The sequence below is a fragment of the Lonchura striata genome, chromosome 3 (genome assembly GCF_046129695.1).
Source record: "Lonchura striata isolate bLonStr1 chromosome 3, bLonStr1.mat, whole genome shotgun sequence".
Classification (NCBI taxonomy): Eukaryota; Metazoa; Chordata; class Aves; order Passeriformes; family Estrildidae; genus Lonchura; species Lonchura striata.
The window spans coordinates 35,935,114-35,954,275 of record NC_134605.1 but is presented as its reverse complement, the minus strand read 5'-3'; the positions used below and the strand labels follow the sequence as shown (position 1 = coordinate 35,954,275).

At 52.0% G+C, this 19,162-nt stretch overlaps 1 protein-coding gene across 1 annotated transcript; it reads left to right on the top strand.

Annotated features, from left to right (window-relative positions):
- Positions 1-8,508: 8,508 nt before the first annotated feature.
- On the top strand, positions 8,509-18,540 carry DLK2 (delta like non-canonical Notch ligand 2). Its single transcript, XM_021544110.2, has 6 exons — positions 8,509-8,610; positions 10,722-10,823; positions 12,375-12,438; positions 14,825-14,955; positions 15,565-15,709; positions 16,306-18,540. The coding sequence occupies exons 2-6, from the start codon at positions 10,751-10,753 to the stop codon at positions 17,078-17,080; spliced, it is 1,188 nt and encodes a 395-aa protein (XP_021399785.2). The 5' UTR covers positions 8,509-8,610; positions 10,722-10,750; the 3' UTR covers positions 17,081-18,540.
- The last annotated feature ends 622 nt before the right edge of the window (positions 18,541-19,162 follow it).

Sequence of the window (19,162 nt, the reverse complement as noted above, 5' to 3'; positions counted from 1 at the left end):
CCTCTGAAGTTCAATTAACAAGCACCAGGTAATCTAACACTTGACTCCCAATAATCCTTTTATTTTAAGGGGCCTCTGGCAGATGTAAAGCCCTCAGCAAACAATCCTGGAAGTACATTTGAGATTCTTTCAGATACCAGCTGAATTTATGACCCTTAGTGAAGAGCAGGGAGGAATCTCTTCAAAATACTTTCCAGCTGGCAGCACTTTATATAGACCCTTGTAACTGAATAAAAGGAACCCCTGGAGGGGCAGGTGCCACCCTGTGGAAGGACAAATCCCTCTGAAGTGCCTATGGTCTTGCCTAGTGAAAAAGGAGATGCCAGAAATAATGTCTCCCCACCAGAAGAAGGCAGTGCAGGCTTGGTCCTCTCAAGTTTTCCATCAAACCTGATCAAGTGAGGAAGATGGTGGGTGCTGGACAGCCCCTTGGTGGCTGACTTGGAGGCTGTCACCTGCCTAAGAGTTGCAGTGGTAAAGAGACTTCTATGAAACACATGTCTCCTCAGCTACTTCTCTAACTCCAGTTGCACAGAGGATTCCCCAGTAGACATCAGCTGGGAAACCTTCAGAAGCAAAAGATGTTTCTTGGATGGATAAGTCCACCAAAACCAAAAGAGCTGAGACTTAGTTTGAGCAGACATATCCCAGTTTTCACTCTGGGATATGTCAATACAAGAGGAGCTCAGCACGCAAAACTAACAGCATTTCAGGAACAATAAGATCAATGAAATACTGCCAGCCTGTGACAGTCAAACAAGTCTGTGGATGCCGAATTGGACAGCCAAACACATTCTGCCAGTATGCCTGGAGCATACACTTACCAGACAAATATAACCAGCCCGCCAATAAAACAGTTGCTAAAAACATACCCACGTGTATAGTTCAGGCCATCCCGCCATGTAAGAGTGAGGGTAGACTCAATTTTCAGTTTAATGGAGATTCAACCATCAAAAAAACACTGGAGTCTTTTCACAAGCAAACATATTCCCCAGCATTGGCAGCTGAAGAACAAAACACTGCTGACCCAACCCAACCCAAAATGCTGCTTGTCTTATGGGGACTGCCCAAAGGCACCCACTGTGGTTGGGATGTATCTGTGCTGGGCACTGCACAGAAAAACAAGCAGACACAATATCCTGCCCTTGAGGCTTGAATCTCTGAATCTTTTGAATCTCTCTCAAAGCACTTCTGGCAATATGAAACAGAAGATGCAGGCAGAACTGGGGAACAATGACAAAAATCCACCATTGCAGCATCCCAGTGCTTGGCACAGCTTGGTGCCATCACAGGTTTGAGCAGAGCATGACGTACAGCTCACAGTGGTATTTCAGACATACATAGGGGCACTTTCCCCCAGCCTCTATGCTTGAACAACATACTGCACTTCAATGCTTGCCCATTGCAATTGCTGCCTATGCAAGTCTTCTATAAATTTATAAAAGTGTGTGTATAAAAATAGAATAAAATAAATATATATCAGTGACCCCTACTGGCAATTTCTAACTAGCCACAAAATTGTGCAGCAACAGTGAGCTCTTGCCTGTTGCTGAGGTGCAGTATTCGATGTGAGGCACAGAGTGCAGAGTCTGGCAGTGGTATATTCCTGCTCTTTGCATTCACTTTGTACTGGCTGCATCACTCCTGGGGGCAGGCAGCTGAAATCAGGATTTTCTGACCTCAAGTATTTGTTTGTGGCATCCCACTCATTTCTCTGCTCACCACCAGCTCCATGCCACGATCCCAGCTCTTTCACTGAGCCCTGTACAGGTGCCTCCAACTCTTACTCTGCACAGTTGCAGGGCTCTGCAAGAGAACAGTATTGGGCTATAACATTATACAGGGTATTTTTTCCAGAAAAATTCAGTTCCCAGCTGGGATCCATACCACAGATACCACTGTTCCTCGAGGTCAACTCCCTACAGAAGAAGCTGCCCCAGCATTGCAGTTTCTCCTCCCTGCAGCTTCACCTTAGCCCCACCAAAGGTCACTGTAAATTCTTCATCCCACTGGGAGCTAAATCCAGCATGAGTGCTGCTGTGCACCAGAGACTGGTGAAGGAGTGGAGAGATTGTGCCTGACAGACAGGATGGCTGCTCCAATGCAAGGCAAACCCTATGGAAAGCAAAGGCTGGAGTCACTGTGGCAGCCTCAGACCAAGACTCAAGGGGCTCTGCCTCCCTTCCCCTTCGTCAAAACTTGTTTAGCTTGTCATGCTAATAAAGTGTTTGAAATGAACTGAGTTAAAAGTATGTGGAGAGGAAGGGGGAAGACGTCTACTGGAGCATATGGGTAGGTGGCAGAGAGTTAGGTGTAACACCAGCTCTCCTTGGTGTTTGCAGATAGACAGGGCTTCATCCAGGTCTGAGCACAGTGCTTACCATGTGCGAGAGGAGGACACCACACACTGGGGTGTGGGGATTGGCACTTCACCACGGTACACAAATGGGGAAGGAGTAGCTGATCCTCCAGGCCCTCTGAGGCAGAGCAGGGACTCACAGTCTCTATCATGTAGACACACATGGCTGTGTGTTGTCTCTCAAAGAGCCCTTCTGTGTGGCTAGCATGCACCTCCAACTCACAAAGACTTTTTTTTTTCCATGAAATCTGCAGTGCTGCTCTCCCTGTGGAGCTCTTGTTGTTTATAGGGACGAGTCCAGGCAGGCCAGGGAGGAATTACCTTTCCCTAGGACACGCTTGGTGCTTGGCTGAGCTCACCACTTCTCCGCTTCACGAGAACTGCTGAAGGCCAAGGAGACAGCCAGTCTACAATTAGCCTCCCGCCCAACACTCGTCCACATCCCCTGGGGCTGCTAATTATGGACTTCTCTGCAGCCGTGGTTCCAGTCTTTCTAAGCACAGGCCATAGTTTCATGAAATGACCTTGACATTCTCTGCAACAGGCTCTCCTGCCAGGTTTCACTGCAAACACCAAGATATGCCACCCCCTGTAAACACCCCAGAGCAAGCTCAGAGGCAAGCACTAAGAAAGCACAAAAGATTTGCTTCAAGAGTCTCCCATTAAATGCTTGTGTGATCCTGGTGAGATTGAGAGGTTTCATTGCTAGAACTGCCAGCTGGAAAGGCAAAGGGAGACTGCATAGCTGGAGACGGGCTTTGAGGAACCCATGGGTGTGTGCCAGCAAAGGGAAAGCCTGGCAGACATCTCCTTCCCACTTCAGCCCTTCCAGACCTCCTCCTGGCAGCAGGAGGCAGGTAGGGGGAACGGATACACTCCCTGAATCAGTGCCCTTGGGAGAGCCCTGACATTAGCTGTTATACATGCACCCAGAGAGAAGCCAGAAATCACAGGGCAAAACAAGATCCTACACCTTCTCATGAACTCAGAGGGTTTTTTGAAGGGGGCTTACTCAGCCTTTTGAGCTGTGGGGACACAGGTAAAACCTCTTTTCTCTAACTGCCCTCCATGTATACGTCATTCTCTTTTTCCCCCTCTTCAAGTCTAGGTCTTTTTCCTCTAGTATTTAATCTTTCTTTTTTAATTCTTTTTACCCTGATACCTTTGTTTTGTCTTGGATTGAAGTAGTGAAGGTGGATTTGAGGAATCTGTATCTCAAAATAACATGTGATTTAAGCTTACTTTTTTGCTGCTCCTCACAGCAGGTTTGAAGGCTGTCAGGTACTGAACTCGAGTCCATCACAATGACACATGCATTCTCCCACACTCAGAGGATCTGTTTTAGTGAAGCAGTCGAGCAGGCAGTCAGATTTTAGATAGTCCCAACAGAGCAGCTGCCTGGAGGCCAGTGGAGAGTGCAGACCGCCCCTCAGGAAGCAGCAGCCCTGGAGATGAGAGCTCCCTGCATCTGGCTCTCAGAGAAGAAGCAAGCTGATGATCAGAATTTTGGATGCTTGGCTTTGAGCAGCTGGGAATCACTTCTCCAGGACATCTCACAGGCACCACCAGGGCATTGACACAGCTCATCCTGCCTTGGCCTCGCTAATGGCAAATGTGTGTAGTGGGTATGCATGGATGGTGCTTACCCGTGCCCAGCATCCTTCATCTCCCAGGGCTGGGCCTCCATGGCTCAGGGAAAGGTACAAACATTGCCTTGCACAAAATTACTGCAGAATCTGCCCTCGTGGAAAGCTGCTCCTTGTACCATCACCTAGAACTCATCTTCAATGCCCTGGAGCAAGAGGGTTTATAGCTCTTTGGAGTTCATTCCTATTTATTCTCATTGTCTATATAAATGTCTAGTCAGGTTTTTTTTAATGAATGCCTTTCCTTGTTACCCAGTGGCAATAAGTTCACTGGATCATCAGTGTTTAGGATGAAAGTAATCCTCCCTGTCATTCATTTGGATTGCGTTTTTTTCTCATTTTGTCTTATATCCTGTCAGGTCACAAAAGAAGCAAATAAAAGAAGTTCATGCCAAGTCTAGGCAGTGTTCCCAGATTCTCTGGGGTCACAGAGACTGTGACATTGGACTTGGGCAGCATTCCTGGAGGCTTTGGACAAATAAAAAATACATCTTGGGGAAGCCTAGGATGGCTACTCTTAGTGCAGTACTGGAACGTACGAAGGTGAATCCAAGGGCAGCTCCCATTCCCTGAGGCACCCCTTGCAAACCCACCAGGCCAGGGGAATTGGGTACTTCCAAGTGGCATTTCTGGTGATTTGAAGGAATATTTGAAGAGTTTTTGGAGGCTTAACTGTGCTTTTGCCACCAGAGAGCAAAACCTGAGGCAGGGTAACACCAGAGAGAGTCACTGAGACCACAGCTTGTCCTTTTCTCCATCATTCCCCAGATATGCCATCAGTTCCACTGCTGAGTGCATGCATTGCTGTCTGCTAGCCTGGCCATGCTCCACAGTGTGGCAGAGCGTCGAGATGGTGCAAATTGTGAGAAAAGAGCCAGGAGGTTTTCTGCCTTCAAATCCCACCCCCTCCTGCTTCTCTTTTTCCTGCCCCCTCCACTTCCTTGCTGAAGGCACAAACACCTACTGCCCATGGAAGCTATTTCTAAGCAATCCCGGGCATCTGGGGAATGAGGCTCTGAACAAATATCAGAGCGTGTGTGTGCAGAGAGTGCACACACATGCACACACACACACACACACATGCACAGCTACGGTGCTGCTGCAAAGTCAAATATAGACCTTGTGGAAGGGGAACAATGGCTGGGGTTGGGTTACATGGCTGTAGGGCCAGTGAGCTGCTGTTTGTTGTGGGCTGGGGTGGAATTGGAAAAACAAGGGGGGTGGGATGGGGGAGAACATTTGTTTTAACCTAGAGACCCCGGGTTGGTGCTGTACGTAAGGCGGAGAGGGTGACCCAGAGCAAGAGCTGAAGAGGATGATCATTTGAGTTGGCAGCTCAGAGATGTTTGCAGTCTTTCTCCAGCTTCTTTGTGCTGCTTTTCCACCTTTCTTCAGGAATTAGAATGAGCAGGAAGGGGTGAATTTCTCTGGGCTTCTGCACAGGGAAGAGCTGCTGCTCTGAAGAAGGCTTCTTTGTGAAGGAAAAGAGGCATCATTATCTGTTTTCTTAGCTCACCATCTGCTTCTTGTCCCTGATGTCTGGCTGCCTCCAAGGTGCAGGTTCCAGACTCCGGAAGAAAGGGAAGCAGCTTCAGCTGGTTTTGACAGGTAATTCCTCCCTCTGTCTGTGAGTGGTGAAGGTGTGTTGGGATGGTGGTGGGGGAGGGAGTATTCATCTGGCATGCATTGGAGGGAAAACACTGACAAAAGTTTGCTCCTGTTCCCGCTCCAGGTCCCTGCTTTGTGGGGTTTCCTTTGCTGGAGGGAAAAGTCATGGAGGTACTCTTATGGCTAGGAAAAAATGCTCCCTAATTCTGATCTAGCAGCTGTTCCATCTGAGACGCCTCTAGGGATGGCACGGCACGGATCAGAGCCTGGTAGAGCAGGGTCTAAGCCAACCACAGGAATCCCTTCAATGCCCATTTCTTGGGTCTGCAAGTAGAGCTGCTCTGATTAAATAGTACTAGGCAGTCCACAGACTGACACAGCAAATCTGAGACAGGATTGTGCCCTGGGATGGGACTGGAGCCCTTCAGAGTGGAAGAAGGAGTGCACCCAAGGTTCACATTGCATGGGTCTCTTCTCCCTCCTCTGTATTCCCCTTTTACTCCCATCCATCCCTGCCTGCTTCTCTCTGTGATACTCAAATGCAAAGCCAAACCTCAAACCACTAAACACATTTCCTCAGTATCCCACCTTCTGAAATCCCACCCTGGATTTTGTTCTTCATTCCCCTTCCTTGGAGCTCAGATCTTCAGCAACCAACTTTATCTCCTCAGCCTGGAGAGCCCTCACTTGCTGGTACAGCTCTCACCTCCAAGAGAGGCAGCACAGGGAGAGCCACATGTCCGAGTCTGTTGGCTGCAACCTAGCCCCATCTCCATCTCTCACAGCGCTCATGCTGTGGACTCAGACACTTACAGATATCAGCATATGTCGGAGCCCCTCTGCAGGCCCCCTCCTGTCTTCCCATTCAAATGCACACATGGCATCCAGAGGGTTTTTTAGGGACATTTAAGCAGGTGAGGTTTAAGAGCGCCGGGGCATGGCTGTGAAATGACATTGCACTGCAGTGCGGTCAGGAGCAGGGCAGATCCCAGAAGAGGAATACAGGAGCAGATGAGGATGTTGCAGTAGGTGGTGTTCTATCTGACACATTTAGTGAAGGTGGTAGGATTTCAGGGAGGAGGTGAGGTGAGGCTGAGCAGCCTACACTCAGTGTTGGAGGTGTTGCCTTAGCTTCCAACCATGACTGGCAAAGAGTGCAAGGCAGGGTGTTATGGGTGTCAGAGCAGAAATGTGGATCGTTCCAGACCCTAGAGCTGTAGCGATGGAAGGAGATGTTGTCTGGTTTTAAACCAAGTACCACAAGCTGTGCTTTTCCCTCAGTCTTCCCCTCTCCTTTTTGCTGTAAGCTCTAGACATGGTAGGAATCAGGGCTCAAAAGCAGGCTGAGCTGGCTGTGAGGGATCGGGGGATGAGAAGGGATGTAGAATCACAGGAAGTATCTCAGGATGGAGCTGGTGCCCACCTGTCCCATAAATATCCAAAGAGCTGATGGAGCAACCTAAGCAGGAGGTTTGGACTTCTCTGTCCCTCTGTCTGTGGGATGATAGAGACAGAAGGAGGAAGAAGGCAAGGGATGGAACAGGGCTCCTGGCTGACAGGAGAGCAGGAGGGAGGCAGGAAGGAGGCAGCTGCTGCACAGGTAGGCAGGGTGGTAGGCCTCCATTTTCCATTTTATCGCTCAATCATGTTGTGTTGTCCAGGCATGCCAAGGATGAGAAAGTAGGGGTCCCTGCTCAGAGCTGGTAGAGACCTTGGCTTTGATGGGGTTGCTGCTTGGGCTCTTACTGGGTCCTGAGGCCTGCAGAGCTACCTACCCATGGTTGCCACAGGGGACTGACAGGGCTGTCAGGAACTGCAGAGGGCTGGGGGGACTAGAGAAGGTGAGAGCAGGGATTTGTTGAGCTTTGTCTGATGAGATGAGATGGAGCATGAAAACATCCATTAAGTGCCTGTAGGACATGGTTCTTCTTCCTTCTGGGTAAAAAAAAGCAAACCTTGTGGGATACAAGGGTAGAAAAAAGCTGACTGATGTGAACTTGTAATTTAATTAAGGATTGCTAGGACCTTTGAAGGTGATGGATATCATCTTGTCAAGCAGCAGAAAGGCCATGCAAGGTGAGGAGGAGAGGGGGCAGTTGTTTCTTCTGAAGGTGTGACAGCCCAGACCCTCTCCCATAGTTTCCTGATTGTTCCTTATTGTCCACTGAAGTGCTGATGTCCAAATCCCATGAGTGGAAGTGAGAAAAATGTTGGGGACAACAGCTTCTCTGGATGGCTTCTTTTTTGTGGGGTGACTACTACAAGTTGAACCTTTATTTTAAGGATGGGGCTTCTACAGTTTGCCAGTGGAGGTGTTTTAGTGGACCCCAGGACATCAGGGAGGGGCTGCAGGAGGTGTTTTTGCTTATTAGTATTATTTCAGATAATCTGAGCAAAACGAAGGCTCGGATCATCGCGCACCTATTCCTGAGAGGGGCGCCGGGCTGAGAAACTCAGTGCCCCGCGGGACCGCGTCCCTGCCCCGGCGAGGGCGGGGAGCGCGGAAGCCCCCACGGAGCCCCGGGCGGGGTGCCCCCAGCAAGGCCGCGCCCCTGCGGGGATCGCCAGCCCGGGACACTTCTCCGTGCTCTGCGATCGGTGCTGGGAGCCGGGGCCGGTGAGCCCTCGCAGCCGCAGCTCCCCGGGGCGGTGGGGTCGGGCGGGGCCGTGCCGGGGTCCCCCCGCCCCCGGCGGCGGGAGCAGGGCAGGGGTGAGCGGGCAGGGCGGGCCGAATCGGGGGCTGCCTGCGGTTTGGGGCGGCGGGAGGCGGGATGTCCCGGGGAGGGAGCGGGGATGTGCAGGCACACGCAGCCGCTGGCAGGCGGCCGGGGCTGCACGGCGGCGGCGGCGGCGGCGGCGGGCGGAGCGGCGCGGCACACGCGGCGGCAGCTCCCTCCGCAGCCCCGCGCCTCCCCAGCCCGGCCGCCGCCGCACCGGGCATGGCCGTCCCCCGCCGCCGCACCCCGCGATAGCCCCGCGAGCCGCCGTGTCGCCGAGGTGAGCAGGGGCCGGGGACCCACAGCGCCCCAGCCCCGCCGACCCCCTTTTACCTGCCGCCGCCCCGGCCGCAGGGGCACCGGCGGGGCTCCGCGGAGGGTCCCCTCCGGGGACAGCCCTGGGGTGGGGCGGGACTGGGGGGAAGGCGAGCACCCCCGTGGCCGTGCCCCTCCGGGGGGCACTGGGCTTGGGGTGGTCCCAAAGCCCCGGGGGGATGGGGCGGGGGGACAGGCGCGGCGAGACGCAGCGGCGCGGCATCCCCTCGAGGTTCCCACCCTTGCCCCCGGACACCAGCCCGGAGGGGTCCCGATAGCCTTCGGACTTGGAGCAGTGCTGATAGCCCGAGTCCTGGGGATGTCCCTGCTAGTCCCCAAATGCACAGAGGTCTCTGATACCCTCGAAAGGGAGGTTAATAGACTCGGGGTCATACTCGCAGCACCCGGAGGTCTGGTAGCTCCCAGCCCGGCCAGGCAGAGGTGGATAAGTGGGATGGAGGGAGCTCCCTCACCCATGTCGTTGTGACCCCCAAAGCCAGGCCTGCCCAGGTGGGAACTGCTCACACCTCTCCCTGGCACCAGCTGCCTCCCAGGATGCTGGGGTCCGGGTTGACCCTGGGGGTTCTGCTGGGAGCAGCACACATGGGGTGACTAGGTGGGGAGGCCTGAGAGGCTATGCCTCAAGTGGGGAGCTGTCGGGGAAAATCAGCCTTTGCAATGGGGAAAAAAACAGCCTTTGCAATGGCATATGATTGGAGCTTATGCTTCTCACAGCCCTGAAGGAATATTATACTCTTCAGCCCTAAATTATTTTATAAGTTTCATAGCAATTGCTTCACCCTCCCCTGAAATGCAGCAGCTGTTTGACACTGCCCAGTGTTTAGGGGCATGAGGTGAAGAAGAGTCCTGAAAGCATTTTGTCAAAGGGACTGTGGGGAGGGAAGATGCAGCAATCAATGGTGGGACTTGGCTGGGGCAGTGGCAGTAACATCCTGTAGCCCCTCTGAAAATGCTGCATCCTTCGTTGGTGGTGGTTTGTTTGCTGGAAAGATGCTTCAAACAACATCATTGCTTTTATGGGCTATTATGTCCAGTCCAGGCAGGTGAAGCTCTTAGCAGGGACCCCAAAACCTCTTCCTACAATGCATGTGTACATGTGAGTAGGAGGACTTATGTCCCCATCTTGGAAGTCTCTCACACAACTATGGACCAAACATAACCTTCCAGAATTGGAAGTGGAATGGCCCCTGTTCATCACACCCACGCAGCTGGATAGAGTCTGCTCCATACCTTCGCCATTCTCTTAACAGAACTGTTTAACTCCTCCCATCTCATTACAGTAATATATTTATGATATAACCCTTGAATTTCCTGCCCTTAACAATCCCAGAAGGCTGGGAGGGAGTGAAGCATTTTTGGAAAGTATTTAATGCTACTTCAAGAGGGCAGGAGGCTGTTGGAAAATAGATGGGTGCAGGAACCTTGAGCTGACGGGGCTCTCTTGTAGGGCAGCTGAGGAAAAGGACCAAACCCCACCTAGTGAGAAGTGTGTGTTCACATTTCCTGCCTGGGGCTGCAGCCCAGCAATAGTGCCTGTTGCTACACTCTTGCTTGGACAATGAAAGAGGGCTGCTGCTTTTTTGCCTGCTCCTCTGCTAGATCTGCTGGACTCCCTACTCTCATTGTAGGGTTTGAAAAGCAGCCTGGGCACTGTGAAGAACACTCAGCCCATTTATTCATTCAAATGTGCACAGGAGGACCTTAATTAACATGAAGCTGAAGCATCCCAGATCTAGGGAGGGAAGATGAAGGTCCCCACAGCTGGGTGGGTATTTCTCCTGACAGCAGCTTCAAGATGTCCTGTAACAGCCTGAGCCATTACACACTCAGGATTGAGTGTGCACCCTAGATTCTGCTATATACACATTCTCAAAAGCTTTTTAATTCTTAGTGCCCCAACACTGACTTAGAGGAAGGAGTCTGGATGGAACAGAGGGGAGTGTGGTGACAAAGCTGTATAAAACTGGATGTTTCAACTCAAACTCCCAGGCAGTAGAGAGGAGCTGTGGTGTCAGCCAAGGGATTTTGCTGAGCTTGCTCTTTTTCTCTCTGTAGGTGTTCATCTCGGTGGGGCCACACTGACCATGCTCAGGAACTTCTGTCTCCAGCTCATGTCCTTGATTTGGATCCTCTTGGCCCATCACCAGCTTGTGCAAGGTGAGTCTCTGTACACATGGGTCCTTCTCTTTCATTTCCATCTTTCCAAACCTGTCCTTGGCATTGCTGAAGTCTCCTCAGTTTTCCATGCAAAATTGAGATGGTCTGACTTGGAAAAGCAGAAAATGCTGCCCAGTCATGAATCACCCGAGGTATGACACTGGAAACTCTTACCCACAGGGGTGGCAATGCCTGAGCAGACTGACAGAGATATTCCTGCTGCTCTGGCTCTCTCAGTTAGGGCTAATGGGTTCCCAAATTTCCAGCTTGCTCAGGGGAAAGAAGGTCCCTAAAGTGAACAGCTAACCCTGGGTTCAGTGAGACAAAATCCTTCCCAAAGATTAGTTTGCTCTATCCCTGCTCTGGGTAAGCAATGAATTCCCAAAGCCTTGTGCCAGGAGAGATGGTTACAAATAGGAAAGGTGGCAATACCCAGGCTTGGGGCTGAGCAGTTCCAGGATGCTGCTCCAGCTCCATAGTGACTTGTTTTAGGAGGCTCTTACCCTGTGCAGTGGGACCTGCTGCCTACTGCAGCAAAATTGCATGCACAGGGGATTTCTTCCCCTGCACATTTTCCCAGGCAGCACAAGATGCTGCTTGGGAAAGCCTGAGCGCATCTTTAGGCATGGGGGCTTTAATCTGTTTCAGTCCAGGATGGAGGGGCTCAGGTAAGGACATCCACCTCCTGGGCCTGGCTTGCACAAGACTTGCACAAGACTTCTGGAGAAACCCCCCTGCTTCTTGACATCTGCTCTAGTTCTGCTGCTTATGGAGCCAGAGTGAACCAGCTCACCTCTGGAGCTAAGATGCAAGCGAGTAGTGGGGAAGAGGGGAAGGTGGAGATGAAAGGGAACACCTGGCACAAAGGAGAGAATGAGAAATGGCACAGTGAGGCCATGGCTCAGTTACAGCTTCTATGGCTTTTAAATAAATAAACAGAACTGGATACTTGGCCCCATGTGATGCCAAGTCCTGCTTCCCTGTGCTGGAAGGGGAGTTCTGGCAACTGGGTCCTGGAAGAGGGCAGGAGCCCCTGTCACACCACTCTTTGCCAATAGCTGTCCTTGGAGATGGTAACATCCTGGGAGGTAAAGAACCATTCTTTCCATTTCCATCCTTGGTCCCGTTGCGCCCCTTGCAGTACTTGGCTCTGAGCTTTCTCACCATACTTACTGCAAGACTATTGAGAGGAGGTCCCAGGTGGGTCAGTCCCTATTACACAAGTTGTCTTAATGCACAGGCAACCCCAGCTCTTGCCTAGAAGGGCCCAAAATCTAAGGGAGGCAGCAGAGAAAAGGTGGGGAAGATGACCAGAGACTGGGTAGTTTTGAAACAGAGCCCCATTTCTCAATAAAGACAGTGTTATAGACAGTGGACTGTGAAATCTTCATTTATTGTGTGGCATCCAGTGAGTGAAAGGAAGGTCCCCCACCTTACAGTTCTGGGGACAGGTAGGCTAAGCACTTAAGGAAACACTTAGGGCCATGGGCAGATCTGGAATCATCTATAGTTCTCTGCTTAATCCAAGTCCACATGTCTCTTGTCTTGTAGGGGATGACTGCAGTGAGCGCTGCAATCTCTCCCATGGCTGCTGTGACCAGGATGGGAAGTGCAGGTATGGCTTGTGTTTGGCTCTCTACTGCTCCTGACTGTAACTGCTCTCCCTCCCTTGACGTTGTGTCCCTGGTGCCTACTCCCCTGCCTGGAGCTGAAGCACCTCCTCCTCCACTCACCCACACCTGGAACCGATCACTCTGCTCTCTTCTTACCTGACACTTTCTGGAGTGAGAGATTTTGATGCCTCAGCCTCTTGCTGGTCCCCTCTAGCCTTTGCTCCAGTGCTTCCAGGGTGCCCACCTTCACCCACTGACCACTGTTATTCTGCTGAGCCCTTTTTGTCTAGAGGTAAGCCCAGGATAGCCTGGCCATGCCTGGGTGATGGGAAGCAGCCTTTAGGCTCAGATATGATGGGGCAATGTCATCAGGCAGCAGGGCAGGCATGAGGGTTGATCAGCTTGCTTGGCCTCCTTACTGATTGAGATGGAGGTGCTCTCCCTGAGGCATGGAAGAGAAGGGCTTCCAGCCATCCATATAACTGAGGGCTTCAGGGGTCCCCTCTCAGAAGCCTGAGCTGTGATGGGGATCTCCGGATATTTTCAAAAAGGGTTTACCAGCAAGCTGTGAGCTACAGCAGCAGAGGTGGTACTTGGCATCCCAGCTCCAGCTGGTGCTCAGATCCCGCAGGATCAAAGCTCAGAGCCTGACCCTGCACTTCAGTCTGGGGAGCACCCATATACCTGCTCTGGGCTGCCCCAGACCCACTGCCTGTTGTCCCACTGTAGGGCCATCTGGAGCCCCACTCTAAAAGGCAGCACCGGGAGGCAAAGGCTGGCTTTGGGCTGGCTTGGACACCTGTGGCTGCAAGGGGCAGACTGCTCTCCTCACCAGGGCATGGTCAATCCCCTTTCACAGAACAACCCCTGTTGTCACACCACACCTGGGCCACTTGTTCTTGCTGGCTGCTGCATCAGGGAGTGTCCAGCTCTGGTTTGGCTGGGGCCTCGTTTGCAGCTGCATAGAGCTCCTCCCTGAGCCCTTTCAGCAGCTGTGGCTGGTTGGGGGAGCACGGTGCTGCAAGCCCCAATGAGAAAGGCCACATGTCACATTGTGACAGGTGTCCCAGCTGCAGATCTTTCCACACATGAGTTGCTGCTGCTGATTTCAGGCCTTCAGAGCATTTGCTGAATCCTGTGGCTTGGTAGTACCTCAAAATCACCTCAAACTCAGGGAGACTTGGCTGCTTACCTGGCCCCCTTCCTGGCAAATTTTAGGTTGGCCAGCTCCCTTTTGGAGAAGTGGAAGAATTGGTAGCACCTGCTCTTTGCAGGTACTGGGGGTAGGGGTGTAAACATCCCTCTGCTCAGGGCTGTCCAGGTATTAATGTATTTCCCCAGACTATAACAGGCACATGGTATCACTTCCAGTCCCATTGAAAAGCCTCTAATTAATATATGTGTATGTATATATATTATTTTTTTTTTTTTTTACCATTTTCCTCACTCGTCATCTCTTTGGAACAACATACAACAACAGCCAACCCAGGTTTGAAAGTGCAGCTGTAGGCCAGCTCAAAAAAACTGCAGTCACCACACATTGTGCTTAAATGAGCCCCAGCCATGAAAATGAACTCCCTTCCTTACTCTAGAAACTGTGTTGTTTTTGTTTGGTTCCATTGTGCTGGTTTTAGTATATCTTTTGTTGTGGCTTGGTGCCACCTCCTCTGAGCTCTCATCTTGTTATCACTTGCTTTCTGCCTTGGAGCTGGCAGGTCTGAGGGATGCCTGCCCCTGGAGCAATACAGCTTGGCTTTGCTTAGGCATTGCCACTGCCCTGCTCTTCTGGGGCCAGAAGACTCATTGTGTGCTGCAGGTTCTCCCATTGCACTGCCCTTGTGAGCTGGCTGATAAGACTGTTCTGTGCACCAGCCATAGCAAGCAAGGTTTCACAGCTGGCTTACTGTGCACTCCAGACAAAAAATGACACACATTATAATGCAGAGAGAAGCAGTGAAACACACGGACCTCAGCAGCCTCTTGACCCTTTCCCTCAGGAAGCTCAGGGTTAGGGATGGGCTCCTCTCTGCCTGTCAGAGTGGCTGCCTGCTGTGGGAGGCAGAATTGCTGAGCTAGTGCAGTGGTGTATACAGAGTGGCTGGTTGGAGGAGATCAGAGGGATGTGGGCAGTGAAAGTGAAATTGCTTAGCTCTGTTGCTGGCCACTCACCATCCCTGGCTGCAGGGGGTGTCTGCTTGCTTCCTCGGACAGATGAGATGCCAGTACTTACCTCTGGAAGAAGGAGCTAGGAGGTCCATGGGGCCTTTGGGAGGGTATCCGAGCACTGCTGTCTCTGTAGGGGCCCTGCACAGCACGTAGCCAGCTTTCCTGCTGGATTTGATTATTTGATTTGATTTGATTATGCTGCTATGCCCTGTCCTCCTGCAGGTGTGATCCAGGCTGGGAGGGGGAGTACTGTGAGGAGTGCGTGCGCATGCCAGGCTGTCTTCATGGGACATGCCACCAGCCTTGGCAGTGCATCTGTCACACTGGCTGGGCTGGCAAGTTCTGTGACAAAGGTGAGTTGTGGGCTGGGCATCCCCACATCTGGTGCTGAGAGTAGAAGCCCAGCACACCCTCATGGATATATCAGCTGGCATAGCCAGAAGCCACCTGGGTGATGCTGTTTTGGCTGCTTGGGAGATGGGATGTTGCCTGGAAGCCACAGCTGGGACCATTCTGTTCCTGCAAGAGAGGTCAGACTGCTGACACTTTTTCCATGGCTGTATGGCAGGAGCTGGTGTGAAGCTTGCTGGCCTCAGGAAATGGAGCAGATTAATTCCTTGCATTTCCCATGCTGCATCAGGACTCCAAGCATCATCCCCTGCTTTCCCCAAGGCTTCCTGCCTTCAGCAGGCATCTGGGGGACTCCCCTTCTCACTTCTCCCCTTCTCCCTAGGGACTTGTCTGTACAAGGGGATCTCCACTGGTCAGACAGTTGGCATGCACTGCATCTTCACAACCACGCAGGCACTGCACTTCTGTTGCTGCAGGTGCCTATTGGAGGGGAGAAGAGAGAAACTCTTGCCACTTATCCATCCCCAGGGGGTTCTGTGGGTTGTGTTTGCACTGAGTTGGCCACATCAACCCTCTTTTCTCTCTAATTGACACTATCTTTTTCCCCTCAGACATACACATCTGTCAACACCAGTCCCCCTGCCAGAACGGGGCACAGTGCATCTACGATCGAGATGGGGATTACTCCTGCCTGTGTCCAGAAGGTTTCCATGGGAAGGACTGTGAGATGAAGACAGGGCCATGTGAGAAGGCAGGGTGAGACACTGCAGTGAGATTACAGACAGCATTAACTTTGGGTCACACACTGCCAAGTAGAGGCCCAGCTTGGCTCATTACCTGTGAATTTCCATACAGTAATGGAGTTAAGCCAAAATCACCTTTGGCTTTGGTTTAGCAGCATGCACTGCGTGGTCCCACCAGGGTAACGGCTTTGTTGCAATCTGAACAGATTCCCGGCCTTGCTGTAAGAGGACAGGAATCTATTCATCATGCCTGGGACATCCTATCTCCCAGGCAGCCAAACTGCTGTAGGTGTGATGAGCTGACATCCATGATGCCTGTGGGGAGCATCAGGAGGGCATGTTTCCTCTTCAGATCATTTGGCTGAAGACCTTCCCTGGTGGGTGGTGGGCCTGTGCACAGCCACAGCCTTTGAGGAGGTCCCATGGCCTCTCACTCAAGGAAACAGGAACTCCCATCCAGTCTTCTCCTAGAGATAGCTGCTCCCATGGAAAGAACTGGACACACTGACCACGCAAGCAGCTCTGCGTGTTTACCTCAGGTACACACTTGGGGTGGGGGAAGCTGCTTGGTCTCCAGGACCATGACCTATCCTCGCTCTCTCCACACAGGTCTCCGTGCAAGAATGGTGGGCAATGTCAAGATGAAAATGGCTTTGCCAGTAGTTTCACCTGCCGGTGTCTCGCTGGCTTTGTGGGGGCTCTCTGTGAGCATGATGTGGATGACTGCCTGATGCGCCCCTGTGCTAATGGGGCCACCTGCCACGATGGTGTCAACCGCTTCTCCTGCCAGTGCCAGGTGGGCTTTGAAGGGCGTTTCTGCACCATCAACATCAACGACTGCGCCAGCCAGCCGTGCAAAAATGGAGCAAAGTGCTATGACCGCATCAATGACTATGACTGCTTGTGTCCTGACCGTTTCACTGGCAAAACCTGTGAGATCTCTATCCCTGAGCCCACCTGGTCTCCTCCCTACCACCCTGCAAACCATGAGAATGTTGGAGGTTTGAAAAGCACTAGTGAGACACCAGGGGTGACACAGCCAGAGCCAATCAGGACTGTGGTCACAGGGCGGCGTGTGGCCAACCACAGTGAGAAAGAGCCAGGGGGAGGGTTGTTGAAAATCTCTGTGAAGGAGGTGGTGACCCAAAGGGACTCAGGGCTGAGTGAAGCCCAGCTGGTGACAGTGCTGGTGTTTGGGGTGCTGACAGCAGTGCTGGTCCTCATCACTGTCCTGCTAATGCTGAGGAACTGGCAGAGAGGCCGTCAAAGGTCGAACTGGTGCCAAAGCCCTTCTCAGGCTGCAAGAAAGCTCCAAGACCAGGAGTGTCAGGTGGGCATGCTCAACACCATCTTGATTGAGCCAAGGAAGACCACAGAGCTGTGAGGACTCTGAACCAGGCCCTGGCAGGTCATCATGCTGGCAAACCCCTTGAACTGCACCCTGCAGAGCCACACCGGCACCAACTGGGCAGCGGGGAAGGGCTCCCAGGGCAGCAAACGCATCAACAAAACCCTGGGTGTTGAGCATTGGTGTGATGGCCCTGCCTGGGTCTGAGCTGTCTCCTGGCTGGCTGGCTCAGCTGGCACCCACGGGCATTTGAAGGCAGGGCTGTGTTGGGCCGGCCCTGCAGGGAAGTTGTGGTGTGCTGCCTGCAGCAGCCCGTGCCATGCAGGCACCACTGTCATCTGACTCCAGCACTCAGAAACAGGACACATAGTGCTGAGGAGGGCACAGCCCTCTTGCAAACCCAAATACTGCCAGACCCTTTGTAACTCCTCTCTGCGACTACAGGAAGGGGCTTTATCCTCATTTCTGCTGGTGTTGGGATGCTTCTTCTGGGGCCTTTGGGACAGTTATAGCTGCATGGGTCTCCCTGCCACAGTACTGTATGGGGTAGTTCCTGGCTGTTTCTGGAGGCTGTCATTTCAGACGCCATGTCCCTAGGGAGTAAGCAAACACCCTTGCTCCCTAGCCTTGTGGTTCTGTAAAAAGAGACTTCAAAAATCATTGCAGGTCTCATGCCCTTCTTCTGCCCTGGCTGATGCACCCTCCTATTCCTGTCAGACTTGGGGGTTACAAACATGTTCCGTACTTTCCTCCTGATAATCCAGAGATCTCTATGACTCGCTTACTAAGCCGTCCTTTCTGGTCTGGCCACAAATGACCAAGATCCTTTGCCTCTCCAGTGGGCTCTCCTGCCTCACTATTTGCTCTCCTCTGGGCCTGAGCTGATCCTTCTCATATGTCCTCATAGGTGAAGCTGGAGATGCCAAGGCTGTGCTGTGGCTGGTTCAGGAGCAATACAGGATCCAGGTCCTCCTTTCCTCTCCCATTCACTCTAAGGCAGGCAGCAGCTGGCTCTAACCTCAGAACAGTCACTGCAGCTTTTCTCATACAAAGAAAGGCTAAACTCCCCACAGTGGATGTAAGCCTGGGATGAACATAGGAAGCAGACACAAAACTGCCTTCTCCACTATTGCTAAAGCATGGCTGAGAGGCAGCAGATGGTTGGGTCACTTACCCTTTGTATGAGGTCTGTTCCTGCCTCTGCTGGTCTGGTGTGCAGCAATCAGTGTCTCTGTCCCAGACCAGGGATTTCTGTGCCTCCTCATGGATGTAGATGGCTAAGCAGTGGGGCAAAACTCCCCACAACCCAAACCCTCCTACTGGCTTGTAGGGTTGCAGAGCTAGTTTCAAGGTGGTGTGAAGTGAGCAAAGAAGTGACTGCTCAGGTAGGAGTAAGACCTGGGAGAGGGGACTGGGACTTCATCAGAAAGATTATTTTTTTAATACACAGATGGATTATGTACCTTTATCAAATAAAATAAGTACAAGCTCAGAAACAGTGTATCAAAGAATCATAAAACAATTTAGGTTGCGAGGGACCTCTGAACACCAGCCTCCTGCTCTCAGCAGATCCATGTAGATCAGGTTGCTCAGAAACTTGCTGAAGATCTCCATCACTTTCCTCAAGAATGCAAACCCAGACTGTGGTACAGTTGTCCTGCCTTATTCTCCACCTGCAGGGATGGGGATGGCTCCTACAGCCTCAGGGGAAGGAATGGCACCTACCCCTGGACAGCATAGCAAAGATGTGGGTTAGACATTGCCTTAAGAGTGTTGGGAAGGAGTCCCAGGTGCCTATGGCAAAAGCAAGATCCTAAAACTGACAGCAACTGTGGGTTTTCTGCAGCTGGATGCAGGGCAGGAGGGATAGAGAATTTCCCTTGAGGGAGTGGTCTTGAAATAAACTATCCTTAGAGGCCTTTAATGCAATTGCATTCTAGCCCCTTCAGGGAAAGACCTCCACTGAAAACCAGAGGAAAAGTAGCAAGGTTCCTGGGTGCAACCTTCTGGGCTTGGAAAAGCCTTCTGGGAATAGTAGAGAGTAGGTAGGGTTGTCTTCATGTAGAGGGCACCACTCTTGTATCTCATAAGAATATAAGTGTCTGATGAGGAAAAGGG